We start from the raw sequence: 23,185 nt of genomic DNA on the forward strand, positions 1-23,185 counted from the left end.
GGCTCGTTGGTCAAAGGACTCAGGCCAGGCTGCGTTATGCTCGAGACTAGGAACCCGCTGTTGGATGGATCTCATCTCGGTGCCGATGGTGAGAAGGGCTCTTGAGCCAGGTTTCCCGAAGGTGCCGAAGGCGAGCAGGGCTTCTGAACGGCCTCCGATGTCAGCAACTTTCTGATAGTGTCGTAGGTAGAGAGCCAGTAGCTTGAAGTTCATCGATGGAACGGACAAGAAGCTGTACAGCTTGCACAGCTTACAGAAGTGTAGGAGGCAAATCCACGGACACATAGGAGCTCTGCAGGGATTCTTTTGCTTTTCAGTCTCCATGGGTGGAGATGCTGGGTTTCGTTTTGCCTCATTATGTCTCTTAATAGCAAAAAAAGTTAACATATTTTGCATTATGTACTGTACATGATAATAAAGGTCCCTCGCTATTTTTGTTCTACACTTGGCTCATCACAGTTAAATATGACTGATTACTTATCATGAAGCAGCAGCTCATTCATTCCAGATTGCAGCAAGAGGAACTGGTCTCTTTACATTTATCCTGACAATCCCCATTAGAGTCTTGGTGAACTCAATGAATTTACCTGTCATTCTTTGAAAGTGTTGGCCAATCTTAACCATTCAAGATAACCCACCTCCTTTGAACCTGGAACCAGTTCAGTGAATCTCTGCTGCACTGACTGAAGCATCTTTTTTAGGAATCAACATCAAAATTGTAGACTAACTTATCCCAATGCTTAACCTAAATTTATTTTTGTGTTAAATAAAAACCGTATGTGCAGGTAATCTCTGGAGAAATGGCCAGTGTTTTCAGGTCAGTGACCTTTGATCCATGGATGCATGGAAAGCTCTCGAGGCTTTGTGTGACTGCATTATATATACATTTAGATACTGCAGTCTTTTTTTTTTTAATTTTTTTATTTTTCACACCATAAACCACATTGACCAAGATACATACATTTTCCTTTTCAAATATATACAGTGTCATTTTCTCCCCCCCCTCCCATTCCACCCTCCCTACCTCCCCTCCCTACCTCCCCTCCCTACCTCCCCTCCCATTCATTTAAAGTACAAAATCTAAGATACATTAAACCAGTCAAACAATGTTGTCATTCAATAAAAATAAACAAGAAATTCCACTGAGCCAATTCTTTTCATTTACTTCTCCTTTCGTTATTTTAGATGGTAGATGTCCCCGGTAGGTTTTCTCTATTGTGTTTCATGTATGGCTCCCATATTTGTTCAAATATTTCAATATTATTTCTTAAACTATATGTTATTTTTTCTAATGGAATACATTCATTCATTTCTATATACCATTGTTGTATTCTCAAATTATCTTCTAATTTCCAGGTTGACATAATACATATTTTTGCTACGGCTAGAGCTATCTTAACAAATCTTTTTTGTGCACCATCCAAATCAAGTCCAAATTCTTTGTTTTTTATGTTACTTAGGAGGAAGGTCTCTGGGTATTTTGGTATATTGTTTTCTGTAATTTTATTTAATATCTGGTTTAGATCTTCCCAAAATTTTTCTACTTTCTCACATGTCCAGATTGCATGAATTGTTGTTCCCATTTCTTTTTTACAACAAAAACATCTGTCAGATACTGTTGGGTCCCATTTATTTAACTTTTGAGGTGTAGTGTATAGCCTGTGTATCCAGTTATATTGTATCATATGTAACCTCGTATTTATTGTATTTCTCATCGTTCCAGAGCATAACTTCTCCCATGTTTCCTTCTTTATCTTTATATTTAAATCTTGTTCCCATTTTTGTTTAGTTTTACCATTTGTTTCCTCATTCTCCTTTTCTTGCAGTTTAATATACATATTTGTTATAAATTTTTTGATTATCATTGTATCTGTAATGACATATTCTTTTTTTTTAAAATTTTTTATTTTTCACACCATAAATCACAATAGCCATGATATACACTTTTTCTTTTCCACACATTTACAGTGACTTTTTCTCCCTCCCCCCTCCCTCCTCCCAAGCCACCCCCCCATCCCCCCCCCTCTCATCCATTTTAGTTATACAATCTAGGTTGCATTAATTCAGTTAGACAATGTTGTCATTCAACAAAAATACACCAGAAATTCTACTGAGTCCATTCTTTTCTTCTCCTTCCATCAACTTAGGTAATGTTTGTTCCCGGTAGGTTTTCGCTATTGTATTTAATGTAAGGCTCCCATACTTGTTCGAATATTTCAATATTATTTCTTAAACTATATGTTATTTTTTCTAATGGAATACATTTATTCATTTCTATATACCATTGTTGTATTTTCAAATTATCTTCCAATTTCCAGGTTGACATAATACATTTTTTTGCTACGGCTAGGGCTATCTTAACAAATCTTTTTTGTGCATCCTCCAAGTCAATTCCAAATTCTTTATTTTTTATGTTACTTAGGAGAAAGATCTCTGGATTCTTTGGTATATTGTTTTCTGTTATTTTATTTAATATCTGATTGAGATCATCCCAAAATTTTTCTACTCTCTCACATGTCCAGATTGCATGAATTGTTGTTCCCCTTTCTTTTTTACATCGAAAACATCTATCAGATACTGTTGGGTCCCATTTATTTAACTTTTGCGGTGTAATGTATAGTCTGTGTAACCAATTATATTGTATCATACGCAGCCTCGTATTTATTGTATTTCTCATCGTTCCAGAGCATAACTTCTCCCATGTTTCCTTTTTTATCTTTATATTTAAATCTTGTTCCCATTTTTGTTTAGTTTTACCATTTGTTTCCTCATTTTCCTTTTCTTGCAGTTTAATATACATATTTTTTATAAATCTTTTGATTAACATTGTATCTGTAATCACATATTCAAGGTTACTTCCCTCTGGTAAACTCAAGTTGCTTCCTAATTTATCTTTCAAGTAGGATCTCAGTTGGTAATATGCCAGCGCTGTATCTCCCGTTATATTGTACTTATCTCTCATTTGTTCAAAGGATAAGAATCTACTTCCTGAAAAACAATTTTCTATTCTTTTAATCCCTTTTTTTTCCCATTTTCTAAAGGCAAGGTTGTCTATTGTAAAAGGGAGTAGCTTATTTTGCGTCAATATTAGTTTTGGTATTTGGTAATTTATTTTATTTCTTTCTACATGAATCTTCTTCCATATATTGAGGAGATGGTGTAATACTGGAGAAGTTCTATGTTGTACCAATTTTTCGTCCCATTTATATAATATGTGTTCAGGTATCTTTTCCCCTATTTTATCTAATTCTAGTCTCGTCCAGTCTGGTTTTTCCCTTGTTTGATAAAAATCTGATAGGTACCTTAATTGTGCGGCTCTATAATAATTTTTGAAGTTTGGCAGTTGTAAGCCTCCTTGTTTATACCATTCTGTTAATTTGTCTAGTGCTATCCTCGGTTTCCCCCCTCTCCATAAAAATCTCCTTATTATTTTCTTTAACTCTTTGAAGAATTTTTCTGTCAGTTGTATTGGCAATGCCTGAAATAAGTATAGTATCCTTGGAAAAATGTTCATTTTAATACAGTTTATCCTTCCTATCAGTGTTAGTGGTAGCTCTTTCCAATGCTCTAAATCGTCCTGTAATTTTTTCATTAGTGGATTGTAATTGAGTTTATATAATTGGCCTAGATTTTTGTTTATTTGCACACCTAGGTATCTTATTGCCTGCGTTTGCCATCTGAATGGGGATTCCTCCTTAAATTTTGAGAAATCCGCGTTATTCATAGGCATTGCTTCACTTTTATTTACGTTTATCTTGTATCCCGACACTTCTCCATATTCCTTCAATTTCTTATATAGTTCTTTTATTGATAGTTCTGGTTCTGTTAAGTACACTATCACATCATCCGCAAACAGACTGATTTTATATTCCCTGTCTTATTTTTATTCCTTTTATATTATTATCTCTTCTTATCGATTCTGCTAGTGGTTCTACAGCTAGCGCAAACAATAATGGTGATAGTGGGCATCCCTGCCGCGTTGACCTGCTTAAGTTAAATTGCTTTGATACATGTCCATTTACTGTCACTTTCGCTAACGGACCCTTATATAATGCTTTAATCCAATTAATATACTTCTCCGGTAAACTGAATTTTTGCAATACTTTGAACAAGTAATTCCATTCTACTCTGTCGAAGGCCTTCTCTGCGTCTAAAGCAACTGCTACTGCCGGTGCTTTATTTCCTTCTACTGCATGAATTAAGTTAATAAATTTACAAATATTGTCTGTTGTGCGTCTTTTTTTGATAAATCCAGTTTGGTCTAAATTTACCATTTTCGGTACCTGTTCTGCTAATCTGTTCGCTAATAGTTTAGCTATTATCTTATAATCTGTGTTTAGCAGAGATATTGGTCTATATGACGCTGGTGAGAGTGGATCTTTCCCTTGTTTTAGTATCACTGTAATTATTGCTGTTTTACATGAATCTGGTAAGTTTTGTGTCTCATCAATCTGGTTGATTACATCCAGGAGGGGCGGTATTATTAGGTCTTTAAATGTTTTGTAGAATTCTATTGGGAGTCCATCCTCTCCTGGTGTCTTATTATTTGGTAAATTTTTTATTATCTCTTGTATTTCTACTGTTCCAAATGGTTCTGTTAATTTATTTTGTTCCTCTATTTGTAGTTTTGGTAGTTCAATTTTAGTCAAAAATTCATCTATTTTCCCTTCTTTCCCTTCGTTTTCGGTTCGGTATAATTGTTCATAGAATTCTCTGAAGTTTTCCTTAATTTCTTTTGGATTATATGTAATTTGTTTGTCTTTTTTCCTTGTTGCCAATACCATTTTCTTAGTTTGCTCTGTCTTAAGCTGCCATGCTAGGATTTTGTGTGTTTTTTCCCCTAGTTCATAATATTTCTGTTTTGTCTTCATTATATTCTTCTCCACCTTATATGTTTGTAATGTTTCATATTTTATTTTTTTATCCGCCAATTCTCTTCTTTTGGTTGTATCTTCCTTTATTGCTAATTTTTTTTCTATGTTTATTATTTCCCTTTCCAACTGCTCTGTTTCCTGATTATAGTCCTTCTTCATCTTGGTTGCATAACTTATTATTTGCCCTCTAATGAATGCTTTCATTGCGTCCCATAGTATAAACTTATCTTCCACTGATTCCGTATTTACTTCAAAGTACATTTTTAATTGTTTTTCAATAAATTCTCTAAAATCCTGTCTTTTAAGTAGCATGGGGTTTAATCTCCATCTATACATTCTTGGAGGGATGTCTTCTAGCTCTATTGCCAATAACAGGGGTGAGTGGTCCGATAATAGTCTAGCTTTATATTCCGTTTTCCTAACTCTCCCTTGTATGTGGGCTGATATCAGGAATAGGTCTATCCTTGAGTATGTTTTATGTCTAGTCGAGTAGTATGAGTATTCCTTTTCTTTTGGGTTTTGTTTCCTCCATATGTCCACAAGTTTCATTTCTTGCATTGATTTAATTATAAATTTGGTTACTTTGTTCTTCCTGTTAATTTTTTTCCCCGTTTTATCCATATTTGGATCCAAATTCAGATTGAAATCCCCTCCTATTAGTATGTTCCCTTGCGTATTAGCTACCTTCAAAAAGATATCTTGCATAAACTTTTGATCTTCTTCGTTAGGTGAATATATATTAAGTAGATTCCAAAGCTCTGAATATATCTGACATTTTATCATAACATATCTCCCTGCTGGATCTATTATTTCCTCTTCTATTTTAAATGGCACATTTTTGCTAATTAATATAGCCACTCCTCTTGCTTTTGAATTATACGATGCTGCTGTTACATGTCCTACCCAATCTCTCTTTAATTTCTTGTGCTCCAATTCAGTTAAGTGTGTTTCTTGGACAAATGCTATATCTATTTTTTCCTTTTTCAGTAAATTTAGTAGTTTCTTCCTTTTAATTTGGTTATGTATTCCATTAATATTTAGAGTCATATAGTTCAGCGTAGCCATTTTATATTTTGTTTATCTTCTCTTTCCGTTTTTCCATCATTACCTTTCCTCCTTTTCCATTTCTGTTTTCTTATTTTCAACTCTTTACCAGACAACATTCCTACAACATCCAACATTTTCCTTATTCCCCTATTTCTATCTTCTTTATCCCCAATCTCCCCTTCCCCTCCTGAGTTGCCCTTTATCCCTTGTCGGACAACCACATCTCCCCTCTCCATTTGGATTTGCGAATCCACTCGCAAGCGTCAACTGATTTTGCAGTGACCGCTCTTTTCCCCCACCCAGCCCCCCCCAGAAAAGATTTCGCTTTTTATATGTCACAAAGGTCACTCTTTTAGTTCCCTCCTTATTCTCTCTATTCCATTACCTTCCCTTATTAATTCTTGTCTATACTCTCTATGTTTTCCTCTAATTACAGATACTTTCACATATGCCCATTGTCTCTATTCACTCTTATACCTCTTTACCCGCATACATATCAATCGTGGTCATTTTTACCCTCCTTACCCGTCTTCATCCCTCAGTCTATTTTTGTCTTTACCCACATACATATCAATCGTGATAATTTTTGCTCTCATTACCCGTCTTCATCCCTCAGTCTATTTTTGTAATTGTTCTGCAAATTTTCGTGCTTCTTCTGGATCCGAGAATAGTCTGTTTTGTTGTCCTGGAATAAATATTTTCAATACCGCAGGATGCTTCAGTGTAAATTTATATCCTTTCTTCCATAAAATCGCTTTTGCTGCATTGAACTCTTTTCTCTTCTTTAGGAGTTCAAAGCTTATATCTGGATAAATGAAGATTTTTTGCCCTTTATACTCCAGTGGTTTGTTGCCCTCTCTTACTTTTTCCATTGTCTTCTCCAGTACCTTTTCTCTTGTAGTATATCTTAGGAATTTTACTACAATAGATCTTGGTTTTTGTTGTGGTTGTGGTTTAGGGGCCAATGCTCTATGTGCCCTTTCTATTTCCATTTCTTGCTGTAGTTCTGGACATCCTAGGGCCTTAGGGATCCATTCTTTTATAAACTCCCTCATATTCTTGCCTTCTACATCTTCCTTAAGGCCCACTATCTTTATGTTATTTCTTCTGTTATAATTTTCCATTATATCTATTTTTTGGGCTAGTAATTCTTGTGTCTCTTTAGTTTTTTTATTAGATTCCTCCAATTTCTTTTTTAAGTCTTCTACCTCCATTTCTGCTGCTATTGCCCGTTCTTCCATCTTGTCCATTTTTTTCCCCATTTCTGTTAAGGTCATATCCATTTTATTTATTTTCTTTTCTGTGTTGTTTATTCTTCTTCTTAAATCATTGAATTCCTGTGTTTGCCATTCTTTAAATGACTCCATGTATCCTCTAACAAGAGCAAGTACCTCCTTTACCTTGCCTTTCTTTTCTTCTTCTATTTCCCTGTACTCTTCCTCTTCCTCTTCTTCTTCCTCTAGGTTGACCGTCTGTTGTTTCTTTGCTGCCCTTTCCTCCTCTTCTTTCTTGTTTCCATTGTCTTCTGTGGTCTCTCCTTGCTGCAGGTGTTCTGCAGCTGTCGTTGCCGGCTGTGGAGATCGACTCCCCAGCTGGTCCCCCCTCCCGTCGGTGTGTTTCTTTTCATGCGCATCGCGCATGCGCGAGGAGTCGCGCATGCGCGGTTGCGCACTTTTGCTCGGCTCTGCGAGCCATTTTTGTAGTCCATTATTTACCGACCTGAGGGAGCGGGTTTCTCTCTCCGCAGCGGGCCTCTTCGGACAGGTAAGGCCTTCACCTTTTTCCTCCTTTGTCTTCTCTTCCTCTCTTCTTACCGTTGCTTTCGACTTTTCTTTTTTTGTCGCCATCTTCTTTCCACCTTTATACTCACTTTTCTGTAACTTTTATTTCTGTGCCTTTGTGTTTTCTCTTGTTTTTCCCGACTTTTCTGGAGAGGGCTGGAGTTCACCGTCCGGCCACTACTCCATCACGTGACTCCCCCCCACTTGGAAGTTATCTTAATAAATTTTTGCATTCCCTCCAGAGCCAGAAGACTTGGAAGCCGAGGCGCTTGAAGAAGGAGAGCAGATGAAGAGAGGAAAAATCCCGGTGCCCCCTATTACTGTGGATGCATGGGAAAAAGAGAGTGTTGAAGAAAGGTGAATGGAATATACAGCTTTCCTTCAGATTTTATTTTCAGTCATCAATTAACTGTATTCCTAATTATCCATCATATTTTATGCAAGACCATACATATAGTAAATCTTATGTTTCTTAATCATAACTTAATTGTCTTCAATCTTGTGCAACCATTTCATAAACATATTGAATTTATATAGAACAGAAATGTGGAGGGATTTCTTTAGCCATAAGGTGGTGAATTTGTGGAGAAAAAACACAAAACGCTCAAGAAACCCAGCTGGTCAAACAACGTTCTTTCTGTAGCAAAAGGTAAAAATACAGAACTGATGTTTTGGACTTGAGTCCTTCGTCAAGGTATGGAAGAATGTTGCCAGGCGTCCGAACAAAAGAGCAAGAGTGGAGGGAAAGGGGTTGCAAAGGGAGGAGATAATAGGTGGAGAAGGGAGGGAGGGGTCAATAGCGATTAGAGAGGGGGGGATGGGTAGGTGGAGGAGGAAGGGAGAGGGGAGAACTGGAAAAACTAGAGGGGGGAGGAGGAAAAATGGCGAGCAGGTTAACAGAAAGTAGAGAAGTCAATGTTAATGCTATCTGGCTGGAAGGTGCCCAGAAGGAAAATAACTTGTGGTTTCTCCATTCTGAGGGTGGGATAGTACACAAGGCCATCTCCTGGTGAAGATGGATTTACATTGGAATTTTATATTAAAAAAATTTCAAGATTTATTAATGCTCCTTTAGATGGATATTTTGAAATAAGCAATGGAGGTTCATTCTTGACCGGATTCCTTTTCTATTGCTATTATAACAGTTATACCTAAGAAAGATAGATATCCATTAAAAACTGAATCCTTTCGACCTATTTCTTTATTAAGTGTTGATTATAAAATTGTAGCTAAGGTTTTAGCAAACAGGTTGCTAGCTATTTACCTAAATTAATTCATTTAGATCAGGCTTGATTTATTAAGAATCGTTATTCTGTCGATAATGCAAAATTAATTAGTTTAATTAATATTTCTCAGAAGAAATCCAACTTGCCAATAGTTTTATTATTAGATGCTGAAAAGGCACTCAATAGGCTGGAATGGTTTTTTTAAATTTAAAGTACTGAAAAAATTTAGTTGGATTAAATCTTTATATAAAAATCCTTCTGCTAGAGTGGTGACAAATGGCCAAGTATCATCATCTATTTTATTAGAGAGATCTAAACAAGGGTGTCCTTTGACCCTGGCAATATTTGTATTAGCTATTGAACCTTTAGCACAATTGATAAGACAGGATAGTAGTATTAAAGGTATTAGAGTTTATTTTGAGGACTTTAAGATTCATTTATTTGCTGATGACGTTTTGATTTAACAGAACCACAAAATTCATTACGGTTATTATATAAGAGATTGAAATAATATGAACAAATATAAGATTATAAAATTAATTAGGATCAAAGTGAGATTTTGCTGTTAGTGATTATACACAATATAAGACTATTGTTCAATTTAAATGGTCAGATGAAAACAAATATTTAGGTATTAAAATTGATAATCAGTTAGATCATTCATATAAACTGAATTATTTATCTTTAATTAATAAAATTAGAGGATTTAAATAGATCAAAAGATTTACTTGTAACATTAATAGGTAGGTAGGGTTAATTGTATTAAGATGAATGTTTTTCCAAGAATTTAGTATTTTTTTCAATCTATTCCTTGCAAGGTTCCTTTTGAAATTTTTTAAAGATGTAAACTTTATAATAAGAAAGTTCTTGTGGAGAGGTAAAATGGCAAGGGTTTCTTTACAAAAATTAACTTTGAAAATTTGGAACTGCAAACCTCCAAATTCATATTTCCAAATTATTATAAAGCAGCGCAAATGAGGTTTGTTGATAGAATGTTTTTCTTTTACTCTTAATAATCAGTTTTTGAAAATATGGAATCAGAAAGGAATCAAAACAGTACAAGATTGTTATGAGGCTGGTTATTTTATTTATTTTCACATAATGAAAGAAAAATATGAAATTCCAAATAATAGTCTTGTTAATATCAAGTTCAGGTGTTGCTAGTGGATAATTTTGGACATACTTTGAGACTACCAAGACAATCAAGTTTTGAAATTTTACTTACAGAAGGTGGTAAAAAGAAATTTATTTTTGAAATGTATAAACTGTTACAAAGTAAAATGCCTAAATTAGATTTTAATAAATTGAGATTTAAATGGGAAGAGGATTTGGGAATTACAATCGACCATGATGATTGGAGATCTATTTGTAAGATAGCCTGTCTAAGATTATTAATGTTCGATATAGGTTAGTTTATTATAATTTTTTGCATCAATTGTACTTAACTCCTCAGAAATTAAAGAAATTTAAGTTCTTCAAATTTGTGTTTTAGATGTTTTAAGGAAGTAGGTTCTTTTTACATTCAACTTTGATCTGTGGTAAGGTTAAACTTTTTTGGAGATGGTTTAAAGAATTTTTAGAGAAAGTTTTAAAGATTCAATTACCAATGGACCCAACATTGTTTTTATTAGGTAATGTTAAAAGGTTGAGTTTGATTTTGAGGTTGATTAAATATCAAATTGTGTTTTTAAGGTTGGCAATGGCAGTAGCAAGGAAATGTATAGCTATTACTTGGAAAAATGTGATTGATTTGGGTTTTCAGAGGTGGCATGTGGAATTGGAAAAAATAATTTGCGTGATAATTATTTTTTTTCTAAAGTATAGAGGCCTTATTTGGACCATATAGGTTTAAAATTTTGAATTCCTTGAAGTTCATGGTGGTGGGATTGCTTTGTTCCATGATGGTTTACTGTATTTTTAGTTAAATATCAATTTTCTTTCTCTTCTTTCTTTTGGATCTTTGAGGGTGGGATGTTGGTGGGTATGGGGGTTGGGGGAGGGGGGGGGTTAAACTTTGTACATTTAAATGTTTAAATAAAGTTTTCAATAAAAAAACTTGTGGGAGTTTTGCCATGTGGAAAAGTCATTGGGTGTATTTAAGGCAGAGATTGATTAGCCAGAACATCAAAGTTACGGCGAGAAGGCCAGACAGTGGGGCAGAATGGGAAAATGGATCAGCTCATGATTGAATGGCGGGGCAGACTCTATGGACTGAATAGGCTATTTCATCCTATATCTTGATTTTGTGCTCCAAGTGCTTACATTTTATAAAATGTTTTTTCATTTAACTTTGGTGGGTACGAAGTACTTTCTAATAATACTATGCTATAATCTCAAAGCATAGTATTATTTCTGCAATGCAGTGCAACGCCTTTTGTTCCACTTTCTCTGAATTTCTTACCTGATGTAAATATTTGGCAAATGTTTTGTTACCTTTGTTAAATATTCATGCCTCGGGGCAGAAATTTGGGGACAAAGTCGGCTCAGTTCAAAATTCTCAGAATAGACCTGACTCAGGTACACACAATTCAAGGGATGAGTGCTTTGGAATCTGAGTCAGAAATTAATTGCAGAGCTAAGAATTAGGTATATTAAGGGGGATAAGGGTTCCAAGAATTCTTCTGCTTTGAAATCATGTTGAATCAGTGGAGATAAATCTTATTTTTAAAAAAAAAACCAAATAATTGTCATTTTTGACTTAAATCTGACTTGTGTGCTAAAAAATCTATTTGCCAAGTAGAAATGAAGCTAGTTGAGGCCAATAAAGTTTTGGATCAAAGGAATGCCAGCCACCTCCTATAGTGTAATATTTCTGTATTTGAGAAAAAGAAGTTTCTTCCCTACCTTACACACATTACTTTCTTGGTTCCTTATAAATTTGAAAGCATCTTTTTAAAAAAGATGTCAGCCACATTTCTTTGTCTTGTAGAAGAAATTAATTGGAGATGCAGCCTTTGCTGAACAGTTGATAATCAGACATCAGGAATTTCTCTTGCTTTCATGTCAGTGTGGACCAGACGCACTACTCATCATTACACATGCCAGAGATAAACAAGAGAGTCTGCACATGCCAGAAAACTGGAGCCACACACAATACTGGAGGATCTCAGCAGATAAGGCAGCATCCGTGGAAGGCAATAGTCTCTGTTTCAGGCTGAAGCCTCTCCTGATGAAGACCTTTGGCATGAAACGTTGACTCTTGCCTTTCATGATTGCTGCTTGACCCATTGAATTACTCCAGCATTTTGTGTACAACGGTGGTTCTCAACCTTTTTCTTTCCACTCACATCCCACTTTAAGTCATCCCTATGCCATAGGTACTATCGCTTAAGGTGGGATGTGGGTGGAAAGAAAAAGTTGGAAAACCACTGTTTTAATCGTACCTCATTGACTTGTTATGTGCATGGTTTCGTAACTCCAAAGGAAATGGGCCAGTGGCAATTTATCTCAAGCCGAATATTTCAGTAGCAATTGGGTCTCGAGCAGTGATTCTCAACCTTCCCTTCCCACTCACGTCCCACCTTAAGTAATCCCTCACTAAGCACAAAGCACTGATGTGAGTGGAAAGAATAAACTGGTGTACGGTATTACGCAAGCCATCTTCATTGATAACTTTTCCCCCCACAGGCCACAAGATGCCACTGTTGCACAACCAGTGAGTATAAAACCGAAGGATACTGCACTCACTGAGGAAAATTCGACAGAGTCCAAAGTGAATGCTGGTCAGTTTGTGTCATCTTTAGCTTCAAACTCAGCTGACTTTTTTTTTCTTCCATTTTGTCTTAATTTCTTATCCAACACAAATACTTTGCAATCATTGTTTATGGTACCTTTGTTACATATTCAAGTCATGGGGCATGAATTTGGAGGAAAAAATTGACTCCATTCTATCTTTTTACCTTGGTAAAGAGAAAGCTGAGGGAAGAACCTTGCTGAGATGCACAGACTTCAAGGGTTGTGTCTTTTGTAGTATTCATATAGGGTTCAATTGCCCTTTTGCTCTTGAGAAGGTGGTGGTCAGCTACCGTCTTGAACTGGTGGAGTGCACAAGGATTTTGACCCAGCAACAATTGAGGAACAGTTATATATCGTTCCAAATCAGGATTATATGTGGCTTGGAGGACCATGTAAAACATAGAACATTGCAGCACGCTACAAACCCTTCAACCAGCAATGTTCTGCTGACCTATGTAAGCCTACTCCACGACAGTTAAATTCTTCCCTACCTCACACACATAACTTCCTTGCATCCAGAACCCTCTCTAAAGAGCCTTTGAAGTGCCCCTATTGTACCAGCCTTCGCCACCACCGATAGCAATTCATTCCAGACATCTACCACTGTAATTCTGACATCTCTTCTAAACTCCACTCATCTTAAATCGATGTTCTCTGATATTTGTTGTTGTGACACAGCAAATAAAATGTTGCTGGCTGTTCACCCAATCGGAGCCCCGGATAAACTCCCGTGACTGCATAGGTTTCCTACAGGTGCTCTGGTTTCCTCCCACCCTTCTAAAATATTTGGGGGTTGTTGGTTAATTGGTATATTTGGTGGGGTGGGGGGGGAGGAGGGGATGTGAACTCTTGGCCAGAAGGGCCTGGTTCTGTGATTCTATTAAGTCACCACTTATCTTTTGTCACTCCAAAGAGCCTAACTCTGTCAACTTTGCTTCATAAGACATTTTCTCCAGTCCAAGCAACATCCTGGTAAATCTCCACTGCATTCTCTCCAAAAGCATCTAAATCCTGTAATGAAGTGACTAGAACTGAATTGAACATGTGTTCCCATGCTTTTGTTGCCCCTCTCAATCCAGCTAGTCATTGGTTTGGAAGGTGCTATCCATGTAGTCTTGTTGAGTTACCGCAGTGAATCTTGTAGATGGTACAAACCAAAGTAAAAGATTTAAAAAAGGATTTGAGTTTTTAAGAAAAAGAAGCTTCAACTTGTTTTTGAGTATGATGGTGGAGACGGGAATGCCTACTGCATTCAATAGTAATGCAAAGGCTTTGAGTGCCAGAAGATGGGATTGATAAAGATAGGACTTGATGGTCAGCATAGCATCAATGGATGAAGGATCTGTTTCCTGTTCCGATTTGAAATAATATTTACTTTAATTTTTTTTAAAATGTAGACATGTGGGACAGTATCAGGCCATTTTGGCCCACGGACCTGTGTTACCCAATTTACACCCTATTAACCTACACCCCCAGTACATTTTGTAACGGTGGGAAGAAACTGGAGCCCTGGGGAAAACCAATGCAGACACAGGGAGAATATACAAACAGCCCGATTGCTGTAGCTGTAAAGGCATTAATGCTATGCAGACTGTGCCGCCCCACTTGTTAGACTGTGAAGCCTTGTGCTGAATTATTTAAGTGAAACACAAAAGTATGCGGACAGTGATTGTAGTAAAAATACAAATGCTGGGAGAACTAGCCAAATAATTATTTAACCCTGTCAAATCAACTTAATAGCTTGTGTGAATAATTTTCCTTCTGCGATTGTAATCAGTGAATAGTTCTTATTCAGGGATGAGAATGGTTATTAGGCAGAGCTGCAACTGATATAAAATCGTGTAAATATCGAAATATTTTTTTCATAAATTTGATTAAACTTAGGAATTTGTTCAATTAATGCAACTAAACATATTATCATCTCCCACTTATGAATCTTTCTTTCTGATCAAGCAGATGAAACTCCACAAAGTGAACCATTTTTTCAGAAGTTGCCATCTTTGCAGGACAGAGGAACAGCCATGTTGCTGAGAGAATCCTCTCAGGACGAGACACCAGCATCCAAGCCGTTGTTCTGGTCATTATCTCCAGCAAACTCCAAAGGCAAACGATCCCTGTTGATTGGGTTATCAACTGGATTGTTCGATGCAAACAACCCAAAGGTACGGAAACCCTGTAGGGTATAACTTCATGCAGCAACATTGCACTCAACATAGGGAATGCTGGTAACTTTCAGGGAAGTCTAGCAGGAGTTTTCAGTCGGGATCAGAGGCCACCACTGACTCTTTAAGACAAGATCTGGTTTTGATGAAGAGTTCTGACCCAAAGCACTGGCCATTCATTGAATTTATTTTTTTTGCTTCATATTCCAGCATCTGCCCACTTTTGCATGTCTCAGGTAGTCTGGGATACACTGGAAGCATGAGGAGACAGTACAGCACCGTCAAGGATCTTGAACACTGTATAATTTTATCCGAGGAGGGGCTTGATAAACTAAGTGTAATCATTGTTGAGTGTGGATGATCTCTGAATTTGATGCTTTGAACCTTTATGCAGCTTTCGACAACCTGCGATGGGTGATTGACAAATCTTAGAGGCTTATACCATGTGTTTATTGGATTGAAGGCCATTTAATTGGAAAGAGCACAGATTTGTTTCGGGTTAGATCTGTCGCAATGTGCTCATCTTCGTTATGACTCCAGAGATGATTTGGTGATGCGATTCCTATTGACAGTGTGTATATAAATTGCTTAAGTAGGATGTCAAAAGCAGCCTCCGTAAATTGGAAACCAGTTGAAAAGGACTTCAAATAATATGGAAAAGCCAATCAAAGCTAATTGATGAGGTGGATTGGTTTATCTGCTGGTTTATCTGATTCAGATAGTTTGGGACAAATTTCTTGTTTGAGAAGTGAATTTGAGGTTCATATACATTTCCAAACGTCAAGGGGCTTATTTCTACTGGCAAAAACAAAAGAAAATTTACTGTTGTCATCCCAATGTGTTCCAGACTAAATTATCTGGGTTTTTTTTTATAAACCCCAGTCCATTTGACTCTCCACAAATCTCATCCAAGTGTGCACCCAATTTCCTTTTGGAAGATCAAATGCATCAGATATTTTCTTTTTCTCCCAGATGTTGAGGACCTGTTCACTCCCTGACCTCAATAAAATGTTCAAGACGTACATGGATGACAGCGCGCCGGATGCCCCTGAGGATAATCTTGAACTGGATGACATAGAAGATGAGCCAATCAAAGATGAATATCATTCTGATTCAGACACGTGCGTTGGCAGGTTATCCTGAGTTTTTTTTTGTGTAGCTGTACTTTTTAAATTGATATTTCCCATTTCAAAAAATATATTTAGAAGAGACTTCCATTTCAAGTGCTTAGCTTAGGACTAGAGAAAGATTCAATGTAGTTCTTTTAATCTCGCAATCTGGTTTATTGTCTCAGGAAATTTATTGTTTTGCTGGCAGCAAAAGGACCAAAATGACAATTCTGTAAATATGAGATTTTAAAAAATAACTAATGCAAAAAAAGAGAAAAAAATTAGCTGGTGCCAATAGGTTCACTATCCATTCAAAAATCTGATGGCAGAGAGGAACAAGCTATTTTTCTATAGCATTGAATATGATCATCGAGAACTATGCTTGTTTTCGAGTTAGATTACTGCTGCAAGGATATCTTTAATATTTCAGAGGATGTTGCCAGCCCTTGTGGATGCCTGAACTATACAGGGAGAGATTGAACAGGCGGGGCCTTTATTCCTTGGAGTGCGGGAGGATAAGAGCTGAACTCGTGGGAGTGTCCAAAATCATGAGAAGGGACAGATCAGATGAACACAGAGAATGGAGAAGTCAATAACCACGGGTGCATAGGTTTAAAGTTGGGAGGGGGAACCTGAGGGGTAAATATTTTTTACACAGCAGGTGGTGGGTATGTGGAATAGGCTGCTAGAGAAGGTGGTTGAAGCAGGTACTAGTGCAATGTTTAAGAAACATTTGGACAGGATTGGTTTAGAGCAGTCATTCCCAAAATGGGCAGTGGAAAGATCGAAAGGGGTGGTGAAGAAAAAGGGGGATGCGCCATGTCATAGCCCTTGGCCGCCAGAATCTTCTTGAGGGCTTCTTCCCATGCTCGATGACTCGTTGACTACTCACTGTCCAAATTTAAACTGGTTGATATTCACAATGGGGGTGAGGAAAGCAAAAAAAATTCATTAAATATTGGAAAGATTTAAGCCATCATTTTCTAACTCCATCACAAACCTCTTTAAATGGCTGTCAGCACCACTCACTCACACCAGCCCTCCCAGCAACTATTTGAAACTGAACTAGACTGTGCAGAATCTTGGGGTTCCTAAAGTGACATCTGTAATTTCACACCTCTCCAACAACTATGTCAACCTCATGGAAAAATCACGAAAATCTTCTGTTGCAGATACAGACAGCGCACCATACCCTGCAGAAAGAGGGAAGAAAATTCACAGTGGTGCCTAATTCAACACGCGCTTTCCCTCATTCTGCTTTTACCGGGGTCCCGTGCCAGAATCCATGAGCAAGTTTCTCCAGCCCAAATCGTGGAAAATTCCAACAGATTTGTGTTCGACTCTGGAATACAACAGCAGACGCTTGTGACAGATTGACTGTTAGCAACTTCAAGATGAGTCAGGCTGAACTAAACACTTGAACGTTTTGCTGTTCATACGATAGACTGGCTTTTGCCAGGATGGAGTTCTAATTTAAAAATTTTCATCCTAGTTTTTTAATTTATCTCCTATTTTGCTCCGCTCCATTGCATCCTGTTCACTGAAGGTTTGATAACTCCAAGATAGTTACTGTCCAATTGGTTGACTCTCAATCATGAACAGTGATAGAAATATGGTGCAGCTCTCCAATTATCACTGTTTAAAAAACACCTGGACAGATCCATGGATATGTTTGTTTTATTGTGATGTGAGTCAAACGCAAGCAAACAGGACTAACTTGGATAGTTTGGGTGGCATGAATGATGCTGTTTCCCTGCTGAGTGGCTGTGAGACCATTGCCAGAACCTGTGGACTCCAGATTTAGTCCGAGCAAGACCAAAGAGCTAAATTCCAGATATATTGATAGTGGTTGCCTTTGAGATCAAGAAGCCCTTGTAAGATTTGAAAATCCAGTGCAAGAAATAAGTTCCAATGGTTGGAGTAGTCACTCCCTGAAGTTCCAATGGTGGGAGTAGTAACTCCCTGGAGGAAGATGACTGCACTTGTTGGCAAGTGATTATCTCAATCCTGCGACGTCACTTCCGGAGTTCCTCAGGGCAGTGTCCAGAGTTTAGCATTGTTTTGTTTCTTTGGTGTGGATCTTCCCATCGTAAGGTGCATAATGGAAATGATTGCACCGTGTTAATTCTATTTTCAGCTCCTCAGCCAGGCAAATGGTACATTATGCAGTATGATTCCGATACGAGCTGATAAATGGAAAGTAGCATCGAGGTCACTAAATCCTGAACTTCAGTAGCACTGTTAGGGTCGCTTTACCAGAAGTCTTTTAAGAAGCATATTCAATCTTCGTGAGGCATGAAAGGGTGATGTATAACTGCCAATAATAATAGTCCTGCAAAAATTAGTACATTTTTTTTTAAATAACACTTCAAGTCATCTGCCCTCTGATCCAAGCCTTGTGATAACCCCCAGGTTTGATATCAATGCATCAGGGCAGCTGTGCCTTCAACGACTGAGGCTTCAAGCTCTGGTTTTGAACTTTTCCATTATCAATAAGTCATCAAGAGTTCACGTTTTTAAACAAGTGCAGGATCAAGGGAAATAGAAATGAAAGATTTACGGAAGGGAATAAGTAGCAAAAGGAGGAAGTAGCAAGTAGATGGTATTAGAGTGCAAATAGACAGTAAGTCGGCAAATAAAAAAAATTACAGTTTTGGTGGGGTTCATGTATGAAACTTTCAAATATCATTGTGGAGGTTGAAACACTTGAAATCCCTGTTTGGAAGTTGGGTGCTGCACTCCAAGCTCTGTCCAATTTCTTTGGAAAGGTGCATCTGCGCAGGGACAACGCAGACAGGTCTTCTATTATTATGCAAACTTCAGGAGGAAGCAAGGAGACAATGAACCAGTCCTCATCGAGGGATCAGCAGTGGAGAAGGTCAAGACCTCCTAATTCCTGGGTGCCAACGTCTCTGAGGATCTGTCCTGAGGCATCCATGTCGATGCAATCACGAAGAAGGCTCGCCAGCGCCTAAAGTTCATGAGGAGATTTGGTACGTCACCAAAGACTCTTACTTGCAAATTTCTACAGGAGCACCATGGAGAGCATTCTGACTGGTTGCATCACTGTCTGGTACAGAGGTACCGATGCACAGGACAGGAAAAAACTCTGGAGAGTTATTAACATGACCAGTGATATCCTGGGCACCAGTCTTCACTCCATTGAGGACATGAACAAGAGGCCCTCAAAACCCCTCCCCCCAGGCCATGCCCTCTTTACACTGCTACCATCGGGAAAAAATCCTGAAGATGAGCATCAGTGGCACAAGGACAGCTTCTTCCACTCTGCCAGGCAGTGTCTTCTGAATGGTCAATTGAAGCATCGACACTACCTCACTTTCTCCTATTTTCTTGGACTCTTTATTTATTTTTTAAATGTAATTTATTGCAATATTTGCACTGCCACAAAGCAACAGATTTCGTGACATGTTCATGACAATAAATAAATTTTGATTCTTATGCTGATGTTAACTGTTGGATTTTAAGAGAAGTCCTCCTTTGAATGATGTATGTCCCTCTACAGTATGTTTGGAGAGGCCGATACAGATGATTTGCGAGAGCTTCAGGCATCCATGGAGAGGCTGTTACACGAGCAGCCCAGTGAAGAGTTCAGTGAAGAGGAAGAGGCTTCTAATTCAAGTCCTCCTGAGGAAAGTGTTTATCATGCGGAGTCTTCAATGAATGGAGTCGAGGGTGAAGAAGATGAAAATCCAGCGAGTAGCAGTGACCAAAGTGCAATTCACGAGGAATGGCATTCGGGTAATTTTTGCTGTTTTATTATTACACGTGCAACTCATTTAGACGATGTTCTGATGCAGTTATTTAACTAATTTTCACCGTGCTTTCAAGGTGGTTGCAAAAAGAATTCAGTTACATTAAGACGAGCATTTCTTGTATCACTTCACTGTTTATTAGAATAATTAATGTTCAGTGAACTGGGATTCATTGGTAATGTGTTGTGCTGATGGCTGGCTCTGCCTCCCAGCTCCGCCCCCATTTCCCACCTAAACCCGGAACCCTTCCGAAGACCACTGTAGTTATAAGCTAATAAAAGCTTTTGTTCTCTCTCTTGCCGTGAGAGCTTTTACTCGTGCTACAATTTTATTAGCTTATTCCCTAACTGATGGAAGCGCTACTCAAGCCAGGTTGGTGACTGAGGGGTTCCCGTACTGGCTAGACTGCTTCCAGGCCTACCTGAACACAACCAGAGATGTCTTCCACACCAATGAACTCAGGAGGTCCGCACTCATTTCGAGGGTAGGAATGAAAGGGTATGCAGTCATCAGGGACTGCACTACATATGATGCTGCCATAGAGGCGTTGAAGGCTCGGTACCTGAAGTCACAAAGCTAGGTCCTAGCAAGACCATCGATGACTACCTGCTGGATCTGTGGCCGCTTGCCAAGAAGTTCAGGTACGACGTGGCTACGGGCCACGTTCGTGAGGAAGAACGGATCCGGGACACTCTAGTCGTGGGGGTCTACTTGAGGTACATGAGGCAGTGACTACTTGAGTCGGGTAAGAAGGACCTGGCTAGCCACGTTGAGCTGGCCAAATCATTGGAACATGAAAACCTCAAAGCCAGTGAGCCCACTCACCCAGGCGACCCCTTCCAAGGACCAGTTGCTCCAGCTACCCCAGCCCCAATGGCTGCTGCTTCCTGTCCAAGGGAGGGCTTCTTCTGCGGCAAGAGCCAGCATGCCCGATCTCGTTGCCCGTCTAAAGACTCTGTGTGGCAAGAAAGGGTGTTGGGTGAGGGTTTGCCACTCAAGGGGAAGCCCGGGGAAGTCTGCGGCCTGCGCTGCTCCTGGATCCGATTCCAGCCCCAAGCCGTCTGCCCTAAATTCACCCGAGCCCACTTGTGCTACACACTGATGGAGGGTGGCAGTGAGGATATGGCACGAAAAGGCTCTGCAACCATCTTCCTGTGACGCAAATTCAAACTCTGCACCATCATCATTTTAGGAAGAAGGAGGGCGGCCATCTTTCCATGCCAAGAGGTCGATGCCATCTTACCCAGTCAGGGCAACCCAGGATAGTAGGGGCCACTTGAGTGAGGAGAATGGAGTTTCCGGGGTCCTAGCCTCATTGGTCCCAGATCAGGACAGACCTCACCAGCTCAACAACTCTATAGTGACTGTGAAGGTAAAGGGACATTCCACTAAATGCCTATTTGACACAGGCTCTACTGAAAGCTTCATAGACTCACTGACTGTGCAAGAGTACAATCTAAAGATATATCCTTCTAATTATCACATATTTCTCGCGTCCAATTCACATTCTACGTGTGTTCAACAACATTGCATAGTCCACCTATTGCAGAGGGGGGAAAGTTTGTAAATTTTGCTTGTATGTACTTGATGAATTGTGATGTATTGTTAGTTCTGGATTTCCTGTGCCACCTTAAAAGCTTTACCATGGAGTATTCTGGTCCCCTCCCCATTGCAACGGTTCGGAACGGAGGGCCCCTAAAATCAGAACCCTCTTACAGCCTCTCCACACTGAATATAGACCCTCACCCCCCACCTCTTCCTGAATTTGTCCTCGGACTGCAATCCCATTGCTACAAAGAGCAGGAGATGCGACACAGCAGACCAAGACTTCATAGTCTGAGACACAATGTCTGCTTGACGAAGGAATCATCGAACCTAGCACCAGCCCATGGAGAGCGCAAGTGGTAGTGATAAAAGGGGAAAATGAGTCCAGGCTAGTAATTGACTATAGCCAAACTATTAATCGGTACACACTCCTGGATGCATACCCACTCCCTCGAATTTCGGACATGGTGAATGATATTGCACAGTATCTGGTCTATTTGGCCATCTATTTATCACCAGCTGCCAATCTGTTCCGAGGACTATCCATATACAGCATTTGAGGCTAACAGTCGTCTCTATCAATTCTGAAGGATCCCTTTAGGTATCACTAACGGGGTTTCTATCTTCCAGAGGCAGTTGGACAGAATGGTGGATGAGTGTGGGTTGAAGGCTCCCTTCCCCTACCTTGATAATGTCACCATCTGTGGCCACACTTTGCAAGTCAATGATGCCAAGCTCCAGAGTTTTCTCCACGCGGTGAAAGCCCTGAACCTCATTTATAACTCTGACAAGAGGTGTTCAGGATTAAATGTCTGGCTATGCTTGGCTACGTGGTGGAGAATAGCATCATCGTCCTCGATCCTGATAGGATGCACCCCCCATTAGAGCTCCCTGTTCCCAGAACCACAAAGGCTTTGAGGAGATGCCTGTAGTTTTTCTCATATTACACCCAGTGGATCCTTCGATACGCTGATAAGATTTTTCCTCTCTTAAAATTCACTAATTTCCCCCTTTCGGCTGAAGCCCAAAAGGTTTTCAACTATCTCCGGAATCACATTGCAAAAGCCGCCATGCACGCGGTGGACAAGAATGTACCTTTCCAAGTGAGAAAAACAGCGCTTCGGACGTAGCCTTGGCCGCTATCTTCAACCAGGCAGGCAGGCCAGTTGCATTTTTTCTCAGACATTTCAAGGCCACAAGTTCTGGAACCCATCTGTGGAAAAGGAGGCTCAACCCATTGTAGAAGCCGTGAGGCACTGGAGAAACTAGCTGGCTGGTAGGAGATTTACGCTTCTCACTGACTAACGCTCGGTCACATTCATGTTGAATAATGTCAAGAGGGGGAAAACAATCAAAAATGACAAGATTGCTCGGTGGAGGATCAAACTCCCCACCTACAATTATGACTTTACCTATCCAGAGGAAGCTGTGCCTCTGCACTCACCGGCCAACTGAGCTCTGCCATCCAGGGGTAAACCGCATGGCTCATTTTGTCAAGGCACTCAATCTGCCCGACTTCATGGAAGATGTCAGGGAAATGTGCGGAGCGCAAGCTGCACTACTACTGCCCGCCCCGCGAAGGCGCACCTGATCAAGTCGTCCAGGCCTTTCGAATGGCTCGGTGTCAATTTTAAGGGAACAGGAACAGGAACACCTTCTTCCTCTCTGTCATTGACGAGTATTCCTGCTTCCCGTCCACCATTCCATGTCCAGACACATCCACTTCGTCAGACATAAAGGCCCTAGATTCCATTTTAGCACTGTTTAGGTATCCCAGCTACATTTATAACGACTGGGGCTCATCCTTTGAGTGATGAGCTATGTCAGTAACTGCTGGCGAGGGGCATCGCATCCAGCAGGACGACTAGTTACAATCCTCGGGGGAACGGGCAGGTTGAAAAGGAGAAACAAGACCGACCCCCTGGTGGAAAAG

The 23,185-nt window shown here is 39.3% G+C and overlaps 1 protein-coding gene across 17 annotated transcripts in view; it reads left to right on the top strand.

Moving 5' to 3' along the window:
• The window catches only part of nek1 (NIMA-related kinase 1), a 240,341-nt gene that overhangs the window by 165,243 nt on the left and 51,913 nt on the right, over window positions 1–23,185 (top strand). For 12 of the 17 annotated variants that reach the window (XR_011358400.1, XR_011358407.1, XR_011358411.1 and 9 more), the window contains 5 exons: window positions 7,945–8,059; window positions 12,556–12,650; window positions 14,617–14,825; window positions 15,798–15,958; window positions 19,458–19,693. Coding sequence is in view for 14 of the 17 variants with exons in the window: in XM_069941511.1 (XP_069797612.1) it covers window positions 7,945–8,059; window positions 12,556–12,650; window positions 14,617–14,825; window positions 15,798–15,958; window positions 19,458–19,693 (816 nt within the window). In the remaining 3 variants the exon portion in view is untranslated. The remainder of the gene's footprint in view (window positions 1–7,944; window positions 8,060–12,555; window positions 12,651–14,616; window positions 14,826–15,797; window positions 15,959–19,457; window positions 19,694–23,185) is intronic. The other 5 variants (XM_069941542.1, XM_069941572.1, XM_069941627.1 and 2 more) reach the window with 2 other exon arrangements.

This window comes from Narcine bancroftii, chromosome 1, assembly GCF_036971445.1.
Source record: "Narcine bancroftii isolate sNarBan1 chromosome 1, sNarBan1.hap1, whole genome shotgun sequence".
NCBI lineage: Eukaryota > Metazoa > Chordata > Chondrichthyes > Torpediniformes > Narcinidae > Narcine > Narcine bancroftii.